Here is a 20,843-nt window from a genome sequence, read left to right as displayed (position 1 = left end):
GAATTACTGGCTCAAACTAAATCAGCAGGCATTAGGGCAGCTCACTGCAGTGTTTTTTAAAGGGGGAAATGTCGCTTTGCCTGGCCTTGACAAGAGCTATTCATCTTTCTAATTCAATGTGCGTGTCACAGCCAGATGACTCCAAGATCTCAGATATTGGACCACCTTTTTAATCCACGTGCTTTTTCTTTTATGCTGAAACCTTTTGCTGTCTTCAAAGCTTTTCTCTCTCTGTTTTATCAGGACAGGGTAATCAAAGCACCTTGCCAGGTGGATTTGACTGTTCTCTTTCCTTGAGTGGCTCTGGAGCACTTGCTATATGGGGGCTTTATGAAGTTTATGGTTTAAAGATGCTTGGAAGTATCTCGGGATCATCCTTCTGGTTTCGGTCCTGCTGTACAGCCAGAGGCTGCTTCTACTGGTTTTCAGCCCTGGTGATCATTTCGGGGTGATGATTTACCGAGTAGAATAGGCCTAACTAGAGTAATCCTTTTAATACCTAAGAAGAATGAGCCTTAATCCAGCAAAGCTGAGCTTTCCATTTCTGTGAGGAAAATCCACATCCAGCAGCTCCCAAGGAGTAAGGGTCCTGGGTTGGTCAAAGTGTTCCAGTGGGATTATTTCCCTGTTTCTTTGGCAGACTTTGGTTTTGTAGGCAAGCAGGAAGAGCCCAGAAGGGTGAAGGGGAGCACTGGGGTATCACCCGATGAACAGAAAGGGAGGATGCTCTGGGTAACACCCGCACTTTTCACCAGGGGCTCACAAATGCGTGCTTGGTAAAAATGATGGTTGTGGAGAGCAAAAGGAGCACCTCTTTGTTCAGGTTTTGAACCTCATTACAGCAAAGCATCTCTTAGCGTACTTCTGTGTAGCAGATGAAGGCAGGTGGCTGGTGAAGGCGTTGAGGACCTTCCCTGGCATCAAGACAACTTTTTTTTGAGGTACATTTCTGCAATAAAAATCTTAGCACTGAAAAACATCCCCTAACTTAAGTAGTTGCCTGGAAGGTGAAATGCCACTTCCCAGTTTGGGCTGAGTGTCAGAGATTCCAGGAAAGCGTGCTGTGACAAATGCAAACGTCCCCGTCTTTCTCATGTCTTTGGTGTAAGCCAGCAGCTGGGTTTGCACGTGTTTGTGCCCAGAAGTGCACGTTTTCATGCCTTCTGGAGTCGTCTGCAAAGCCTTTCCGTGGTGATCCTTTCACTCTTTCATCTCTTTCTCTAGAATGGCAACGTGACCTGGAACGACGAAGGTGATGGATGCCGAGGAAGAGAAATTTCACGAGACTTTGCCAAGGTCAGTCTCATCACAGGGATTTGGAGGAGCGGGGAAGGGGTGACTTTGGGGAATTACTCCCTTGATCTGTGACAGAGGGTGACTGTGAAGCCCTCACTAGTTTATCTGTAGCGAATTTGTAAGAAAACTGCTCTGTCCTGTAGCCCTCTGCCTACAAACCTGCTATTTTTGTTTATATATATAGCCTAAACCTGGGCAGTTTTGTTGCCTTTGGTCATTGGAATGTAGTTTGAACTACGACTTCATAACCAGACTTTTGACATTTAAAAGTTTAGTCAATACTTTCTTCAGCTCGGAGAAGAGTTATTTCATTTCTGGGCACCTGATTAGTGCTGTGGCTGTGGATCTGAATGTGGCAGCTGTGTGTCACATCAGCCAGAGGAATTCATTTCAACCTAAGCTGACTCTTTCTGAAAGGGCGCAGCTAATTGCTTGGCAAATACACTGCTGTGTTTTCTTCCCAGAGCCCAGTGTGTGAGAAAGCACAGAGCTTCACAGGAAATGAGCCCAAAAAGCCCCTCTTCTTTTGGACTAGATGAATACCAAGCAGCTAGCAGCACCTACAGAGAGACTGAGATAAATGTTTCCCAATGAGTCTTTGCTTTTCTGTTGAGCTGCTCCACAACCAGCAAAAAAACAAAACCAAACCCTGGAGTGATGCAGGATTCTTCCTGAATGCAAACAAGAGAAGGAATTGAATTCTTCTTTGTGTACAGCGTTGTCTTCTGTCTTGTTCTATATCCTCCTGTATCTGTGAGACACTGACTCCAGCCCTTGCAGCCCGTCACTTTGTGGTCTCACAGGATCCTTGATAGGTGAAAATGAGATTTTCCTGTTCCAGAGGTGGTTGTAAGATGACACTCATGCCTGTCCCTTCTGAAAAAATCAGTGGGTAATGCTCGCATACAGTGCCTCTCCTTTGGAGTAAGCTGCCTATTGAGCTTTATTTTAAATGCTCGGGGTTTAAAGCTTCTTGGTAAAATGATTTCCACAGCAAATTGTTTCAAAGCTGGTTTCTGATTATTTTTGAAGGCTTTTTGGCTTATTTTAGAGGAGCCTTTCCTGCCAAGCACTGGTAGTTACAGGAAAGTTCTGGCCTTTCATCTCCTCCTTCAAGGGACTTGGAGTTTGTCACTTATGTGTCAATCCCTGAAGGTGGGAATCATGAGGCTGGGAGAAGCTGTGGAGAAGTTTACCTCCCAGGTGCCTCAAAGCTACAGACCACCTGTCTGCCCTGAACCACTCTCTCCTTCCTTTTGGTTGTCTCATCTTGCTTTCCAGCTTGTCTTAATAGTTTCTCTCCCCTTTGCTTTCAGATGGTTTCAAACCCAGCTCTGTATCAGTGCTGTTGAATTGAATACTGTTCCCTTCAGGGTGCCTGGACAAGTTATTGAGGGCCTGAGCAGAGCAAGCCGTAATGAGGGTCCTCAAATTGTCACTGCAGCCTTATCCACCAAATTGCTCAGGAATCCTTCCTTGTTTGCCTCCTTTGTTTGCCTTTCACCCCCTCCCAGTACAAACATCAGATCACTCATTGGAAGAAGCTAAATATTCTTTATTTTGTGTCTTATTGTGGATTGTGTCTTCATTTTTGCTTGGTTCCCCCCCAGCTCTATGAACTGGATAGTGACCCTGAACGGAAAGAGTTCCTGGATGACCTCTTCATCTTTATGCAGAAGAGGGGTGAGTGAGCATTTCTTTGAACTTGATAAGGTTAAGCAGGGCAGAGGGGTGCTGCTGCCATTTGACTTCTTCCCTCTTGAGTCTGAAAGAACAAATTCAGCCCTTGAACTTGCAGATCAGGTGGAAGAGCAGCAGTAAGACTTGAGATACTTGCTGTGATAAATAAGGAGTGCAATAGGAAAGAACTCTTCTGCCCTGTAACTTATTTTCACAGACACTAATTTTCCACCCTCGCTCCTACCTAATACTGGTGTTGACAGTGCACTGAAGAGCCCAGGAAGCCTTGATTCCTTCAGGATTTTTCGAAACAAGGCTGAGTATCACTGAGGATTCTCTGGCCTCTCCTTCAGGTGGCATGATCACACATCTTCTCATGTTTGATTTCAATGGCATGTGGAAGCTGAGTGTGAATGCCTTCACAGGCTGCGTAGAGTAGTGGCATGCAATCTGGGGACTGGGAAAATAGACACCGAGCCACATTTTTCTGTAGGTTCACAACATGTCAGCTTTCAGTTTAGTAACTTTGTGTAACGGAGTGCAGAAACGCAGTTTCTCACATTCCTCCCTGTGGTGTCAGCAACTTGCATTTCTCCTTGCTACAGGAGTGGTGATGCATGTGTGAAGTAGCTCAGCTGGGACGCCACAAAAGTCTTTCTGTCCCTTAGTTATCAATGTTCAGTTCCCTCATTGCAAACTATTCATAATAAAAATGTATATACATGTGGTATAGTATAAAACATAGACCTTTTAATTGTTTCCGAAAAGCCTGCTGAAGGTAAGTGTGAAGAGGAGGCACAAAAAGGACCCTTTATTCCCTCATGGCATAGTACAGTCTGAGTGTACTGGACCTGAAAAGCCAGGCTTTGCTTATTTCGGAGAGGGTCTGTCACCACCAAGGTTGTGCCCTGAGAGTCTAATAAAGCATAAAGATGTAATGTCTCAGTCTCATCAATTTGAAAATGGTCTGTTTGCTGGGTTGGAGCTAGAGTCTGATTTCCAGTTGTGTTTTGAACCCTGCATCTACAGATGCATCCCCCTCTGTGTATAACTAGATCACAAGCAGGGGAGAGGCTATCCAAAATACAGCTATTGCAATTGCTCTTCATGTCGTGTCGATTCTTCCTGGCATGGCCAGAGCTGGCAGCTGACCTGCGTGCATTTTCCCTCTCCAGCAGTTTGAGGTTATGCTTCCAAGTCAGTTAAAAATTAGAGCCAGGTTTTGCTGATGTTTTTGGCTTTTGTGTGCAGAGGCATAACCAGGCTTAATTAGTTTACTTGCAAGTGTTAACCTGAGCTCACATGTTAATGTATGGACTGAGATGACTGACAGACAAGACAATAATCTAGAGAGTGTGATTGGCAGCAATAGAAACCTCCAGATACCTAGAAAGAAATCTGCTTAATACTTCAGTGTCTCCTTCCTATTACCTTTTAATTATTTATAATTGACGTGTTCCCAGTGCAGGGGCTGAGCTGGTCACCAGCTGGTTGCTGTAGGAGTTTAGCTTTTAATCATCTGGGCATTTCCAAGTGTATTTGTTTTGTGGAGACTCCCTTGTTTCCTTGCTTGCTAGCTGGATGAAAAGGAAATATAAGAGCCCAGCACCCATGGGGGAGAGATGCTGTGAACTAACAGCCCCCTGCCAGAGGGGCTGGAAATGTTTGGCCCTGCCCTGGGGAACTGGCTGGATTGCAGGGTGCGAGGCAGTTGTGGGCTTGCTCTCTGTTTTGGCACCCTGAAAAGAAATAGGCAGAAAGACTCTGAGAGTTGGTAGGAGAACTGAACAACATACATTGAGCCATAGGAGGCAGCTTCTTTTCTGTCATTAATCTGAGCTGCAGAGAAAACCTTTTGACTTGGCTAAAACCAACCAAGGCTGAGCAGCTGCCTTGTTCTGAAAAGCCCCCGAAAGATGGATACAACTGGGGACTCATTGCACCTGAGAGCAAAGTGCTGTGTTTCTTAGATACTATGTGTGAAGAGCTGGTTAATTTGCACCTCCTATCTGAAGGGAATGGAAAGCAGCTCTGCTAATAAACATTGCAGGTGTAAAGATGGGGATTTTGCTGTTGTCCAGGAGGAGCTGGAGAAGTGCTGGCCCTTGTTGGGGGCTGATGGGTTTGGAGCACAGATTGCTAACTGATGCTGAACCAAAAAAAACAAAACAACCAACCCTGATGTGAAAGATAAATGACAGATTTCACAGGAGCTACCAAGTAGTTGGAGGGATGAAAAGGTTTGGTTGTTGGTACTGCTGTTAGGAATGTACCTAGAAATGTGAAGCCATGAAATGGGCTTAATGCAGATCAAATGTGCAGGTCTCATCTGCCTCTGAGCACAGCAGGTTGTCACTGAATGACCACAGCTGCAAGTGATAAAATGGCCCTTCAGTGGCAATAATGATGGAAGAGGGAGATGAGAGGAAAGCTGTAACTCTTCCTTTGTTGGATGTTTTATTCCTTGTATGTGTTTAGGTGAATGGGTCCCACCATGGCGGTGATTGAAGGGGCAGATGGGGAGAGGAGGGGAGAGCAGCCGTTGAGAGCGATTCATTTGCAGGACTAACTTCAAACCAGGCCTACAGCAGGACCGACCTGATGTAGCTCGGCAGGGGTGATGCTGCCTTGTAATACGTCTTCTACCTTCCATTTTCTCAGCTCCTCTGCAGCCTCAGACCGAAGGTTATCTTTCCTCAAACTGAGCAGGGCTAAGTAGCTTCAGCAGTGGCTTCCCTCTGTCTCCATTGCTGATCTGGTGTCTTGTGACAAGCTGAGTCTTGGTGTCCTGAGGTCTGGTTTCTCAGCAGCTGTATTTTTAACCTCCTGCTGCATGAGGAGTCTCTCTGTGAGCAAGTTTGTGGTTCAGGGCATTCTTTTTAAGGGCACGGGCTGAGGCTTATCAGCTAGTGGGCTGTGTTGCAGGTACAGAGATTTGCTCTGCTTGCCCCTGAGGGCACTGCAGGCAGGAGCAGTTTGCCAAGTGCCCAGGCTAGAGCTGCATCCATTACAATAACTCGGGGTAATCTTGCGTTCCCTCATCTTCTGTATTACCAAAAAGAATTTGTTTGTCCCCAGGTAGTGCAGGACTGTTAGCATGACTCTTACAGTCGCTAGGGCAGCCATGAATAATTGAGCTGTTTGTACTCCAGTAGTGCCAGTCAGGGGAGAGTGGGAATGTTTCATCCTCTGGAAGGATCAGCAGTGTTTGTGTAAGATGTTCCTCTTGAGAAAAGCCTTGATGGGGAAGAGATCTAACTGCGTGCTATGGTGTGTTAGGAAGGGCTCCCTTGCAGGGGAAGCTGTTTTGTTCATTTTAAGCACTGCCTTTGTGAAGACCTCATAAAACGTCTCCAATTGTACAGCTCTACTAATTTTGTTCAAGGTTTCTGCGTGACCTTGGTTTTCCCAGATGGCTTGACCATTCTGGGTTTTTATGTGTATATACATAGAAGGGGCTTTGTAAGTCTGACCGCGTGGTTTTAATGTTTTCCTGCTGTTGTGTGCTCTGTGTGCCCGTTTTAGATGTGGAAATACAACAAATCCACGGTATTGACAAAAGCATTTACTGATGGATTCTTTTATCTGTAGGCCAAGTGGTGTTTATGAAACATTTGTCTGGGGAATACGCTTCATTCTTCTACTGATTCAATTTTGCAGGTTACTTCTGATCCTCTGGAGGTATTTTTGAATCTGAATTAAGCAGTTCAGCTCTCTAAATGAGACATCAATAGACATAAATTCTCAGCATCCTTTGCTCATGCTACCTGCTTAATGCTGAGGCACAGCAAATGCTTCCCTAAATAGCAGACTATGTTCTGCAGTGGAAAATTGTCCCTCGAGGCTCTGCAAACGCCTGTTCTGGATGGTCCAAACAAACCAGGCAAAGCCGTCTTCCCTATTACACCCTGGGATTCGTACACAGCTACATCTCTGCCTCTTGCTCCTCCTTTAAAGAACCACGATTTGGGAAGAATGGTGACCAGTGTCTTGTGCAAATGATGAGCAGCGGAGATCAGTGAAATACTTTAGGCTTTGACTTCTATATTGTTAGTAAGAATTACTTTTCCTTATGGTTTAGGGGGACCTGGCATTCTGATTTACATTCCTCTATTCTTTAAGTAGTTCCAGCCTTTTAGAACAGAGTGCACTACTCCACGTACTTTAACACTTCTAAGTGAGGCTAGGATAAAAACAGGTGTCAAGCAAAACGCTTGGGATCTATTTTTTCTTGCCAGGGAATGTCTTACTTGTTAGCCTTAGGTGCCAGGTGACTAGAAGTCTTCACCAGATACGAAAGCTGATGTTCTGGAGGAGTTTACCTGGGTTAGTTTGGAATAACTTAGAAGTAGTTATCTGCAGCTCCTTCCCCCATAAAACTCAAACTTTCTCCTCCTTCTGTTTTTGTACATCAAAACATTCATTGTGGACATAGATGCCTGAGATTTTTTTTCTCTAATTTGGAATAAGCCTGGAAGGGATTGAGTTGTTAAATTGTCAAGTGTTTCTGTAGCATCTCATAGACTGGATATCTGTGTGTCAAATTCTGGTTTTCTGGAGCACTGATGCACTTAAGCAGCGGAGGTGGCTCAGCACTGAAAAGGTGACCCTGTAGAAGCTCAGGTGGATGGAAGAAAGCGTGAAGATGCTCCAATTTTTGGCTTTGTGTAGCCTGCCTGACCTACCTTTATTCCCCCAGCTGCCCTTATTTCTCTGCATTGCTTTCTGTACTTGTACCTTCATTTTTGCCTCAAGAAGAAGTTTGTCCAGTTGGTTCAGAGGCCATAGGTATGGAAACCCATCACCAGTTGCATGGTGGGTCAACATCTGGTGAAGAAATTTGTCATAGCAACTATATTGGAGCCAGCTGTGTCAGTAGCAGCCAAACAGTTGGGTTGTAGTTGAGCTGGGTACAAGAGAGCAAATCGCTGTGGGATCACTGTTTCAGGGATGGAGGAGCACCCTGTGTGGGAAGGTTAATGTGGCTGGAGCCTTGGCCAATATAAGCAGGGCACTGGATGCCAGTTAGGCTGCCTCCAGTTCAGCAGCCGAAATCTGATAAGGGGCTGCTGTCAGCCTCGCTTATTGAGGAGGGAAGCAGAAACTGATGGCGTTTTGAGGGGTGCAGATAAGAAGTGGGCCTCCTGTCAAATAGAGCATGATTAATTACCCTCTATCCTGGCTCCTGCTCTGGTAGCAGTGTCTAATGGTCTGCAGGCTCACGGATCGGGTGGTGACATTGGGGTTGGGAGGTGAGAATGCCCGCTGTGGACATGCCACGCGTAGGGAGAGATTAGATCAGCCAGGGCATGGGCAGGGAGGAAGAGGGGAGAGGTGGTTTCCCTTCTGTGTACCTTTGCTTTGTATTTTAACACTAAGTGCTTGGGACAGACTTGGACCAAATCAACAAATACAACTTGCACGTAAAGAGCTGGGGCAGCTTCAAGTGAAGCCAGCCAGGGTTTGTCCTGGGAGAGGAATTCAAACAAACTGATTTTATTTGCCTGTTTTATACTTCAGAGCATGCTTTCCTGCCATTCGAATGTTGCTCTGCAGAATAAATGTTTGGGATTCTCACCACCTCTGTTCCTTACTGAAAAATGGACACTTCTGAGAGTAAATTGGCTAGGGAAAAAAAAAAATGGGAGCCGATTGAAAAAGTGCTGCTCCAGGCTGGGTGTAATTAACTGCTCTTTGTCTCTTGCACGCAGGACAAGTCCTGGCTTAGCCTGTGGGGAACTCCCTGCAGCAGGCACAGCTCAGCGCAAGGAGAGGAGAGAGTGGCTCTTGGTACGGGATCTCTACCATGGAGCACTCGCAAAGCCAAGCAAACCCTTGCAAGATGAGAGGGGACTTATTTCCTAATATTTGGTTAAGAACAGTCTTAAGGGCAGTTTTCCTTGTTTAAGATCAATCTGCATCTTCAGGCTTAGATGTAACTCTGAAATCTGGCTAAGGGTGAAGAACAGGAGGGGGGGAAAAAGCCCACCTTGCGCAGCATGCTTGGGTGGGTGAGGAAGGCATTGGTCCGAAGCGTAGTTCTCTTTCAAGAAACGGAAAGGCTGAGCCTTGGCACTGGGAGCAGAGCCTGCATGTGCTGATGGCTCAGCCCCTTTCCCAGATACTGGTTCATTGCCAATAGATGTGAAAACAGGCATTCAAAGATTATCTGAGGTTTGCAGCTTCCTCGCTCCCTTCTTAAATGGCTCTTGAAGGCTGAAAATCAAACAGTTGCTCCTTCAGCCTCTGCAGTGTAGGGACATAGGGGACATTCAGGCCTATCCATATAAGCCCTTTAGGCTTGTGTTATGTCTGCTTGAAACAGAAGAGGCTTTTGAACGGGGTGAAACAGCTTGGCAGAGGGGGCTGCTTATTTCCCTTGAAGGACAGAGATGTTTATAGCTACAGTGAGGCTTCCTCCAGGGAAACTCCTTATTCTAGAAATCCGAATTGTAGCTCCACCTGTCTTTCCCTTCAGAAAGCCAGGAGCCCATGGCTAGAGGAACATTTCTCCTACTTCCAGTGTAATTTTGGGCCTTTTTGGACTTTTCATAGACCTTCTGGTTAGCAAAGGGGGAAGTAGGTTGTCTGGAGTCTTACAGCCTCTTACCTTTAGGCTGTGCTTCCACTCCGGGGTCTTCAGTAGCAGGAGTTTGTCCTAGAGTTTGTCTTCCTGAGGTCTCCCATGCTCATTCACTACGCATCATCCCTTTTTTCCAGAGGAAACATGGCTTTTTGCCCCCACACTGGCTGATTCCTTGCGGGAATGGCCCATATTTGTTTAGTTGAGGTTATACTAAAAGGAAAAGGGATTTAGCAAGCAAACTAGGGGAGGAGCAAATCTTCTTCCTCATCTCGAGTTGGGCAAGGCTTCCAGCTCTTTGCAAGCACAGTACGTACAGGATTTCTGAGAGCTGGTAGAAGAGAGAGGCTTGAAAGTACAGTAAAATGAGTTTGCCATCAAAAGGCAACAAGTCTTACGCCGTGCCCCTGGCTGCCGACCTTTCCCTCTGGAATTCTCCCCTCTGACCTGCGAATCATTAATCCTGATGCTGCCAGATGACAGTAATCCATCATGGCTCCTGACAAGCCTTGCAGCCGCCTGTGAAAGGATCCGCTCGGCTTCAGCATCCAATCGTCCCATGATACTCGTTTTTCAGCCTTTCCTGTCGGAGTGCTGGGGGTTTCCAATAAAGACTTTATCGCCTCGGCTTTTCCTCCTAGAGGGGCTGGGGGAGGAGAGGGCTGGCAAAGCAGCCTTTCCGTGAAACATCCGAAGAAACAGGCAGAGCCCTGGCTTGTTCTGCAAAATACAGTGAATTTGCCAGGTCCTAAACCCAAATCACTCCTTGCTAGCTCTGCGGGGATATTATTTGGAGTGGGACTATGAGAAAGCACAGGAGGAAAATGATTGCATCTCCATGCTGAAGCGGTAGAAGGATGGAAGTAGTTTTGTAAAGATTTCTCAGCCTGGCATAAGGAAATTTTGTGGAGGAAAGGAAAAAAAAATCCTATAGGTTTTAGCTTAGTTTATAAAGCTCCTAATTAAATTTCAGGGCACTTTGGTCTGTGGGTCGTGTTTAAAAGCAAACTTCAGGAAGGGAAGGTGTCAAAGGGGTAGTAAATTGAGGCGGGGAGGTCAGATCTGATTGCTGTTTCTACTCCAGCTATCAGCAGGCTCTCTGGAAATATGTTTAAGCCTTTATTTCCCACTGATGTAGATAAAGTTTGCCCCTTTCCTAGGAGTGTTTGGATAAATATTCTTGTTTACCTTTTCAAATGCTGAGATGGGAGAACCTAGAGAAGGGTAAAACTATGTTTTGGATAAATGCAGTGTAGTAAAAAGTAGATGTTTCCTTATACTTCCATATTAACGGCTTCTTTGCCTGAGGAGCCTTATCTGTGACCCTTCCCTTTCACTCTCCATCTGGTCACCGTCCGAGGCGAGCTGGATGAAAGTCCCTTCTGGACAAGTTAATGCTATTCCCTAAATTGGATTGGGGCAAAGTGGGTGGCTTTGAGTTGCGGGGAAAAAAAACCCACCCCTGGCTTTTCCTAGAGACCTCAGAGATAAATATTTCCTTGCTTTTCATTTGGAGTAGGCTGGGTGTGACTCTGGTTACTGCAGCTCAGCTGATGAATGATAACTTAAGGCCGGTAATATGATCGCTTCCAGCCCTCCGTGCGTCTGAAATGACGCTCTTAATCTTTGCAATAACACACAGACAAAATGGTGGCTGAGGAAAAAACGAAGCAGATTCAGGATTGTGTTTACACAGGCTGGCCCTTTCAGGACGGACCAGCTCCGGGCTGGGATGGATGGAGCCGCAGTGCATTGAAACAGTTTGGAAACACCTCTGTGTCTGCTCCCCGAGGGAACTGTTGTCTCTGAAATGCAAGAAGAGGATCTGATGCAGTTGGTGAAATTACTGCTTTGTGGACTGGGAAGGGGTTGTTTAGACAACCCTAAAGGGGTTGTTTAGGCAAGGAAAAGAGGATATGGTAGATATAAAATGACAGTGTGCAGACCAAGCCTGATCAGGTTGCTCTTTACGTTTTCTTACAGTTTAAGAGTTAGTAACTTGGTGGAATTGAAAGCAGCCCTTTTAAAGCTGGAAAAGTTTCCTTTTTCTATCCCACATCTCATTAACCTGTGGAAACTGGCACTATGAGCTAATGCGTAACAGGCTTCGAAGAGAAAAGAGAGGGGGGAAAAATTACACTCGCATGTATAATGAGGACATCTGCAGAGCTGAGCTGAACTCCTTTCACTAAACAGAATAAAACCCATTTATAAGGGCCATAAACTGCTCTGCTTCGGGGCATTAACCCAATCGCTAGCTGATGAGCGGTGGCAGAAGTCTCCCCTGTGGGTTGGGTATCCCATAATTGTCCATTACAGCCCTTCGCAGGCTTTTCTGTAAAGGCTGGCGCTGACCATTGTGGTAGACAGGATACTGACCTCAGATGGACGGCTCTTTGATCCAGGACAGTATTTCCTATGCAAAATAAAAGGTTTGCTGCATCAGCATTTTTCCTCTCTTTTCTTTCCCTTGCCTAAATCTCATCAGTTTGACCTTTTCAAAACCCTGCATGCTTTATCACTTTAAGGTGCTGCTAAAAGCTTAAAAAATCAGATTTTCTTAGCTCTGTTAACCCACGAGATGACCAAAACTGAACAGGAAGGACAGAGCTGTTTCCCTGTCTGCCCTGTCCGTTGTCACAAGGATTGAGCAGGACCTTTTGGGCTCCGAAAAGTGCTTGGACGCCTGGTGCTTCCCACAGCAGCTGCGTGGATGCCCAGCTTTGCGGCGTCTTCTGCTCCTTCATTCACCTCCAACGCGATTTCTCTGGCTTTCTCATGACAAATTGCTGCTCCGGCAGCTGGGTTGCAGTTGCTGCCAAGGCACGTGTGTGGCCTCATCGGGGTGTTGTTTAGGAGCACGTTGAATCACAGAATCACAGAACGTTAGGGATTGGAAGGGACCTCAAAAGCTCATCCAGTCCAATCCCCCTGCCGGAGCAGGAACACCCAGATGAGGTTACACAGGAAGGCGTCCAGGCGGGTTTTGAATGTCTGCAGAGAAGGAGACTCCAGATCCTCTCTGGGCAGCCTGGGCCAGTGCTCTGTCACCCTCACTGAGAAGAAGTTTCTTCTCCAATTGAAGTGGAACCTCCTGTGTTCCAGTTTGTGTCCGTTACCCCTTGTCCTATCATTGTTCGTCACCGAGAAGAGCCTGGCTCCATCCTCGTGACACTCACCCTTTATATATTTATAAACATGAATGAGGTCTCCCCTCAGTCTCCTCTTCTGCAACCTAAAGAGCCCCAGCTCCCTCAGCCTTTCCACATAAGGGAGATGCTCCACTCCCTCCATCATCTTTGTAGCCCTACGCTGGACTCGCTCCAGCAGTTCCTGTCCTTCTTGAACTGAGGGCCCAGAACTGGACGCAATATTCCAGATGCGGTTGAGGGGAAAAAGAGTGGGAGGGTGGAAACACTTTGCGAGAGCAGAAGCCGTAGCAAAATGGTACATGTGGGCTTGTGAGGGAGGGCGGCGGTAAACGTACGTGGGCGAGGGAAGCGCGCTCAGGTGTCACGTAGCCTTTTTTGTCGCTGTTCCTAAGCAATACAGGACAGGGAGTAAGGGAGCTGAATCCCAGTGTACACATAGCTGCAGTTGCCTGGCTGCTCAGCCCCTTCCTGAGCACAAGCAATACAGATTTTTATCTGAGATTGCCCTGGGAGCTCATAAAAAATGATTCCTCTGTACTGCTCCCTCAGCCTTAGGATTGAATAGTCCCGATTTCCCCTCTTTCTATTTTAGAAGTTGCTCTTAGCTGCAGGTTATTATTTGTCTGATAATTGCTTTTGCCTACAGGAAAGGATTTTTCATGAAAAGGACGTGCCATGTAACTACACTTCTCTGGGTCATTTACTCACCCATTGAGAGGCCTCAAGTCAGGCTACAAAGAGTTCCCTGAATTTCCTATTAGAAAGAAGATCGATAGCCCCAGCCCGCTGGTTTTCTTGCCCTCGCTTTCTCTCTGACTCCACGTTTGTTTCCCTGCAGGAACTCCCATCAATCGGATCCCCATCATGGCAAAGCAGATCCTGGATCTCTACATGCTCTACAAGCTGGTGACCGAGAAAGGAGGACTGGTGGAAATCATCAACAAGAAGATCTGGCGAGAGATCACCAAAGGCCTTAACCTGCCCACCTCCATCACCAGTGCCGCATTCACGCTTCGAACCCAGTAAGTCCAGCAGGTCTAATAGCTCTGTCTCTGATGAGTGCTTGGTACAGTGAGGAGGGAGAGAAAAGGCCTCCTGACTGGGAGGCATCAAGTACGATCTCAATCATCTGTCTGTTACCACTTCTAAGTTGTGGAAACTTGCATTTAGCACCTCCTCACTGCAGGGATTGCTTTTCTGACCTGCAGGACCTCACAAAGGAGAGGAAGAAAAAAAAAAGGGGCACAATAAGCAGAGGAGAAAAAATGGTGGAAGTAAACTTACTGTAAAATTGAAGCAACGGGGTGAGGCTGTGCTTCAGTGACTCCAGCGTGGAAGGCTGGGCTCTAAGTATCTGCACCCAGCTCGTACACAGACACAGTTTTCTTGAAAGTTATCAGAGCCCCTGATTACTTTTAAGAGAGGGAAGCTCCTTGTAATTTCTACAGCCCTTGGTACAAACAGGCTGTCTCCTGCAGACGTGGGTGCCAGAATTCAACAAAAGCAGGAAGGTTTGGTGCTGCCCAATACAAATGACTTGGACAAGGGTAATTCCTCAAACTGCCTTCCTTGGACTAAGTGTAACAGTCCAAGATTTTAATTCTTACGATTTTAGATGATATCTGAATTTTAAGGGAATTCTGGATGGTTCTTTTCTGCCCTTGTGGGTGTAGAAGTATGTAACTGTGTGCCTCATAAACACTGAGTAAAATCAAAGTTTGAGAGCCGTGCCTCACACTCAAACTGCTCCATGCTTATCAAACCAAGCGCAGCAGTAGTCGTGATACACAAAGATTCCCAATCTGCAGGGGACCTCAGTCTGAAAGTCTTTCTCAATTCAATGCTTGTTGCTGTAGCCTATAATTTGATGTTCTGTCGAGAAACCTACTTGCATTTCCCTGTGCTCGCCTCTCTCCCAGGTATATGAAATACCTATATGCCTACGAATGTGAGAAGAAATCCCTCAGTTCTCCTGCTGAGCTTCAGGCTGCAATCGATGGCAACAGGAGGGAAGGCAGGCGGCCCAGCTACAGCTCCTCTTTGTTCAGCTACTCGCCCACCACCACGGGGCCTCCTTCCCTCCTGTCTTCCCCAAAGATCCGCTTCCCCATCATTGGCGTCGCGCCGGGCAGCGGGACCAGCAATCCTCGCGTGTCTCCAGCAGCAGCTGTCAGAAAAGGTCAGCTACGTTTTACCTGCAGCAGAGAAGGTGGCTGAGTTAAGAGGTGCAGGCACTGAAACACAGTTATTTTCCATTTTATTCACCTCTAGACTACTTCAGACTTGAGAGTAGTTGGACTCGGGTGGCTCAAGGTTTATAGAATATTCTGCCTGCAGTTTAAATCCGTGTGTTTGCTTTAGGAAGGGCTGTGGGAGGGACTAAGTGACTCTTTTACCTTCTAGGTGATGGCGTGCCCTTGACTGTGTCTATGCCAAATCGTATTGCCGTGCCAGTGACCTTGGCCAGCCAGCAGGCAACTGTGGCAGCAAGAACAGCCACCCTAGAGCAGCTGAGGGAGAGACTGGAGTCGGGGGAGCCTCCGGAGAAGAAGGTCTCGCGGATGACAGAGGAGGAGCAGCGGCTTGTCCAGCAGGCTCTTCAGCGCAACCTGTTCAGCATGGCGCGGCAGATCCCCATGAAGATCAAAATCAATGGCAAGGGTAAGCAGCACCTCTAGATTTGCGAAAGGTCTCTGCAGGGAGGGCACTGTTCCCAATCTAGGATGTCAAAGACCTCTTTACCCACAGGCTTGACTGTCTGTCTGGGTACCAGGCAGAGGTCACTGTCAAGAAGCTGTTAAAATGGAGCATAGTAACCGCGAAGCTGAACTGTAGCAGGGCTGGTTTAGGTTTTACTTACTGCTGCTGGTTTTGTTCTGTTCTTGTTGATGCGTAATCCAGCATCACCTGAATCCAGCCTGGATTCAGAAGCACCCTAGCTGTGTTCAGAAAGCTCTGCATCTAAGCTGATAAAACCCACTTGACCCATACAAGAAGACCCTTCCTCTGAGCTTATGACCTCCTGCGGTGATCACAGTGAGGTTGCTTCAGGACTCAAGCTGTTACCTCTCCACAGAGCTCGCGCTATGGGGAATTACCAGTTTCAGTTGATGCTAACTCAGTTGTCCTTGCAGCAGTGCTCTGTTCCTTCATATGCTCCTTCCTTCATCAGTTAGCTGAAATTGCTTTGGGCCACATGTCTGATGCCTTCATGTTTAATACCTGGTCTATACTTCACATCCAAGAGCATGTTTTAGCCTAGCCAAAGGCAGCCCTGCAATTCTGCAGTCAATAAGATGACTTTTGGAGAGGAAGCCCATAATGTGCCACATGCTCACCTTTCCCCTGCCCTGCTCACAGCTGAGCCTCGTGCCAGCGTTGCAGTGCAGGGAATGATTTTCTGTCCTTTCCTGGTCAGGAACCCTTTTAATTGATTGTGGAGGTAACAGCTTTATCTATATGGGTAGCAGACTGCAGAAAAGCAACGCCCAGCTTTTAGGAATCCTTTGTCAGGTGTGATGAGGAGGCCACAAAGACAGCAGCAGGAGGGACCTACCCATCCCAGAGCTTTTAGCAAATAAGGTGATTTCTACCAACATCTGCTGCAAGCCTATGCACGGCCTCCGGCCAAAGAACCCTTGACAAGGCTGGGTTAGAAGGTCACGTCTAAGCAGCATTCATGGCCTGGGAAATGCACTCCTGAAATGCTTTGTAAAAGGGGAGTCACCCTGTAAAGGTCACGTTGTCAGAATCAATACTGTGATATAGTGGCTTCAAAAGCTGATTAAGTGCCGTGGCTCCCTTACCTGTGCTGGGGGCTGCACTTCACTGGGCAGCAAAGCCTCAGAAAATTTCAGGCTCAACAGCTGCTTCCTCGAAACCTTTTGATCCGTTAAAATTAAAGGTCTCAGACCCCTTATTAATTGTAGAGTTGGATGTAGGCACAAGGCTGGGCAAGTTTGGCTTAGAAGAAAGAAAAGAGTTGTTCTTGAGGCCTTATCTAGCGATGATGGTAAGTGCTTTATCAAGACTCTTTGCCAGAAATACATATGGCAAGGGATTAAAGCAGGTTACTCTTTGAAGCAGTAGCAACTTGCTGCGGAGTTAAATGGAGTTGGGACTTCACATCCCAGTCCCTGACAGCTGTGCGTCCACCTAAATTTCACATCTACCTAAAAACAAAAATGAAAACAGTAAAAGGGAGCACAGATTTTATCAAGTGATGTTCATTCCCTCTCATCTTGCTTTGTTTTTTCTTCTCTCCAGCCTGAACTTTCTAAATCAAAATGCTAGGAACGATTTTAGCCTTTACAAATGGTAACAGGTTGAGGGCTGAGCCTCCAAGATCCAATATCATTCCCACCTTTGTTAGGTGACTGTGGACAAGTCTGTCCTCTCTTTCATGCCCAATTTTCCCGATTGCAAAATAAAAAGAATAGTGTACTTTGGAAAACGTTTTGAGAAGTACCGTGTGAGCTTGCCGTATCTTGATAGCAGCGCTTAGGTTCAATGTTAACATTGTCCTTATATCCTTTACAGGGACAGTGAGCTTGCTGTCCTAGCAGACTGGAAAGGAGCTAAAAACATGTATTTTACGTGAAATGTCAGAGCCTGAGCAGACTGTCTGCATAATCCCTCTCTGTTTTAATAGCCCAGTGCCCCAAAACCAACATTGGGTGGGCTGGTAACCACGATACGGCCGTGCAAACTGTAAGCATGCATTCATGAGCGCAGAGAAGCAGTCCTGCGACCCAGGCTTACGGTTACTGGCTGCTTAAGTTGGAGGTTCAGAAGTGTCCAGGAGAGTTTGACATTCAACTCCTCTTAAACATCAGAGCGAATTAAACCCCTGCTCTGCATTGATGCTTCCAGAGCTGCCCAGCACGGCTGAGAAAGGACTATCCACAGGAAAAAAAGCAGATTTCACCATGCTGCGCATCGTGTTGCTGGGTTGGAGTCCTTGGCGCTGTGTCCCCTCCCTCCAGTGGCCGCTGGAGCTGCTGCAGGCTGAGCCCTGTGCAGGGGTTCGCTTTGGCATTTAAACACCTTTGTAGACTTATCCTGCAGTAGGACTGGAAGTCGATGTTGCGTGGGGTTTTACTCACCAAAGAGAAGACAAAAGGAGGGCTGTGTACACCTTTGATCATCTCTAGACAGTGCGGGAAACGGGATAGTTACCCTCTAACTCTGCCTCTTTTTCCTTCCTGAAAGAAGATAAACCAGACTCGGCAGCGGCGGCGGCGCTGAATTTGTCACCTAACGGCATTGGGAGTATTAACATGTCGGTGGAGATTAACGGCACAATTTATGCTGGTGAGAAAGAACCGCTGGGGTACGGGTAGGAAGCCAGGCTGGGAGTGCAGAGCAGGACATGGGGTGGGTGGTGTGGTCTTTGCCAAAGCACAGCACACACAACCGGTTCAGCTTGGAAAGCTCAGTAAGAGGTTATTTCTGTTCTCTTTTGGCCCTAGGCAGTCAAGATGAGTGCTGTTTCCTTTTGGTGGCGGTGGTTAGAAGTCCCTTCCCTTAGATTTTTAAAAACTATAAAAAGTGGGAGGCCTGGCACTGCCATGCAAGGAAAGTTGCTTCTCTCGTGCAAAGGTGGTGAAGCTATTTGGGATCTTTGTCTTCTGTAAGCACAACATCCCTGTGACAGGCTGCCAGAGCGAGCCCTGGGAGATCCCTCCTTGTATCCTGGTCACCGCTGACCCTCTGATCTGTCTCCACACCTGCTTGTCTTGCACCAAGCCTCTTTCTGTTGGGATGAGACCTCTGGGGTTGGACAGACTGCCCTTTGCTCTGTGTCCTTCTCAGCTGTGCCACCCCATTGTCCCAGTAACTCTTCTCTTTCCTTCTCTGTGCCTTGCAGGAGTGCTTTTTGCCCAGAAGCCAGTCGTCCATCTCATTGCAGGCTCTGGCACCCAAAGTTCCTGCAGCAGCAGCAGCAGCAGCTCCCACTGCTCTCCCAGCCCTACCTCATCCCGGGGAACCCCCAGCGCAGAGCCCTCCACCAGCTGGTCTCTCTGATGGACAGCCAAGCCTGCTGTCTCTTACACTGGCCCCTGGCAGCTCTTCCTCTCCGCTCTTGGCAGGGAGCGAGCCGGCAAGGAGTCACACAGATTACCTCATCTCAAGGAACCTGCTTTTATGGTTGGCCAATGGCAAGATGATGATGATGATGATGATGCTGAAACCTTTCCATGCCAGCGAGTTTTTACTTCATCGTCTGTTTGTCCAGCCTTTTTCTTTGTTCTCCCCTTTCTTCCTCCTTTTTGTTTTTTGTTTTCTTCCTCCTCCTCCTCCCAGGGTTTGCCGTGTTCCTGCTGGGGGGTGAGACATGGAGGGGAGGTGGGGCATGCCTGGCGTTTTTCAATCAGGGATCGTCTGTAGGAGCTGTGGGTTGAGAGATGGTTGAGACATCACCAAGGCAGGTGGAAAGAGCTGGAGTTGGGGCAGGGAAACTTGGTTCTCCTCGAACCAGTAGCCACAGGGACTCTTCGCACTAAAACAACTCCATGTTTTGACAATCTTAAGAGCTGTCGGGGTGCCTTGCCCTGGTCCTCCCGTGGCTTGTGCTGCAGAAGGCCATGTGGCTGCAGAGCAGGCAAACTTCCTCACTTTTTCTTCTTCAGGCTCTGTCATGGTCTGGTGTTCATGTGGCCTCCTGTAGAATATGTGCTCTTGGCTCGTGAGCCTCCTCCCCCCTCTCTGATACCTTGGCAAGAGGAGAAGGGCTTTCTCACCGCTACGTTTGACCCACAGTCACACTGAAAACCTCTTGGTCAGCTGCTTCGTTCTCCTGGCGGGTGCTGGCCTCTTTTCTAGCGTTGCATTCTTCAGGCTTTCAGCCAGGTTTTAAATGCTCTCGACCTTGTCTCTCTCTGGCCCCTTGAGGAACTCATCCCACTGACATTGATCCCGACAGCCTGAACTTGCTGTGGTTTGGTGTTTCAATCCTCAGCTGTCATTCAGGTTGATGGAGGCTTCCTGAAACAGCTTCATTCTTGTAAGGTGTCTTTGAGGAGCCCCTGGAAGCTCTCCACATCCGTGTGACGAGAAAATAGGAGGTGGTACTTGAAATCTAATTCAGTGGGGCTGTGGGGTGCATTTCAGCGTTGCAGTTAACCCTCCACACGAGTCTTTTCGTTTGTCTCTGAACAAGATGCCCAGTTCCCTTCAAATTGTACACGAGCAAACAGAGAGCAGCTTGCTCTCTGCTGAGTAAGATCTATTGCTCTCCTGGGTAGAAGCACAGAAAAGGAAATCAAGCCCTTCCTTGCCCTTTCCCCCCAAACCTCCAGTTGAAAGCAAGTAAAGGCTGCCATGGCCCTCCCGTGTCTGGAGCCAACCGAGCTGACTTGGTGACTCCATGAACTCAACTCCTGCTCAGGTGGCTTCATTCTGTCCTCCCTCCTCTGCTGGCCGTTCCCTTCTGCTTTCCCCGTGTCCCCCCGGAGATCAGGTCCAAGCACCATCCATCCTGCCTTGGTGACGTCCTTCCCATCCTCCAGGCCCAAGTCAGGTTTTTTTGAGCAGATGAAATACCTCAGATATGTACTTGTTGTTAGGGTTGGTTTTGTTTGTTTTGGGTTGGTTTTTTTTTAACCTCTTCAGGAAATATTGGCATATCTTATCGCTTGTTTTTATATGTGGCTTTGCTGACGTGTTGTTTTTTTATTATTATTTTTAATTGTATCACCAAAGACAGAAAGGAAGAAAAAAAAAAAGCCGAGCAGAGGAGCAGTGGCTTCCCCAGCCTTTAGGCTGGCAGGAGACAACCTGAACAGCACTGTCCCTGGACATGGCACAGAAGGGACAGGTAGAGGTAGGAAAAGAGGGCAAGAGCGACCGCTGACTTCCGAGATCTGTCCTTCATGTTGGACATGAGGGTGTCTCCAGAGTCCCTGTTATTTTTCCAATAATTCCAATTTTCCAAGCTTCAGGATCTGTTTAGTGCAGCTGGGAGTTGACAGCGCCTCTCACACTACAGATTCCTCTTGCAGCAAGGTGGGTTTTGGCACCAGGAAAGCCCAGCTTGGTCTTGTGGTGCTGTCTCCAACCACCTCCTTGGCTTTAACTCCAGAGGTTCAGCCTGCTAAAAACCAGTTTCCTGGCGTGTGGTGGGTGAGTTG

At 47.4% G+C, this 20,843-nt stretch overlaps 1 protein-coding gene across 1 annotated transcript in view; it reads left to right on the top strand.

Moving 5' to 3' along the window:
* ARID3B (AT rich interactive domain 3B (BRIGHT-like)) overlaps window positions 1-18,908 on the top strand; it is a 27,150-nt gene extending 8,242 nt beyond the window's left edge. The window contains exons 2-8 of the mRNA XM_010187434.1: window positions 1,225-1,296; window positions 2,907-2,979; window positions 13,550-13,733; window positions 14,631-14,890; window positions 15,115-15,372; window positions 17,923-18,024; window positions 18,581-18,908. Coding sequence (XP_010185736.1) covers window positions 1,225-1,296; window positions 2,907-2,979; window positions 13,550-13,733; window positions 14,631-14,890; window positions 15,115-15,372; window positions 17,923-18,024; window positions 18,581-18,738 — 1,107 coding nt within the window. The 3' untranslated portion in view covers window positions 18,739-18,908. The remainder of the gene's footprint in view (window positions 1-1,224; window positions 1,297-2,906; window positions 2,980-13,549; window positions 13,734-14,630; window positions 14,891-15,114; window positions 15,373-17,922; window positions 18,025-18,580) is intronic.
* The last annotated feature ends 1,935 nt before the right edge of the window (window positions 18,909-20,843 follow it).

Source organism: Mesitornis unicolor, unplaced genomic scaffold (assembly GCF_000695765.1).
Source record: "Mesitornis unicolor isolate BGI_N332 unplaced genomic scaffold, ASM69576v1 scaffold26166, whole genome shotgun sequence".
NCBI classification, from domain to species: Eukaryota; Metazoa; Chordata; class Aves; order Mesitornithiformes; family Mesitornithidae; genus Mesitornis; species Mesitornis unicolor.
The sequence above is the reverse complement of the archived record's forward strand: the minus strand, read 5'-3'. Positions and strand labels throughout refer to the sequence as shown.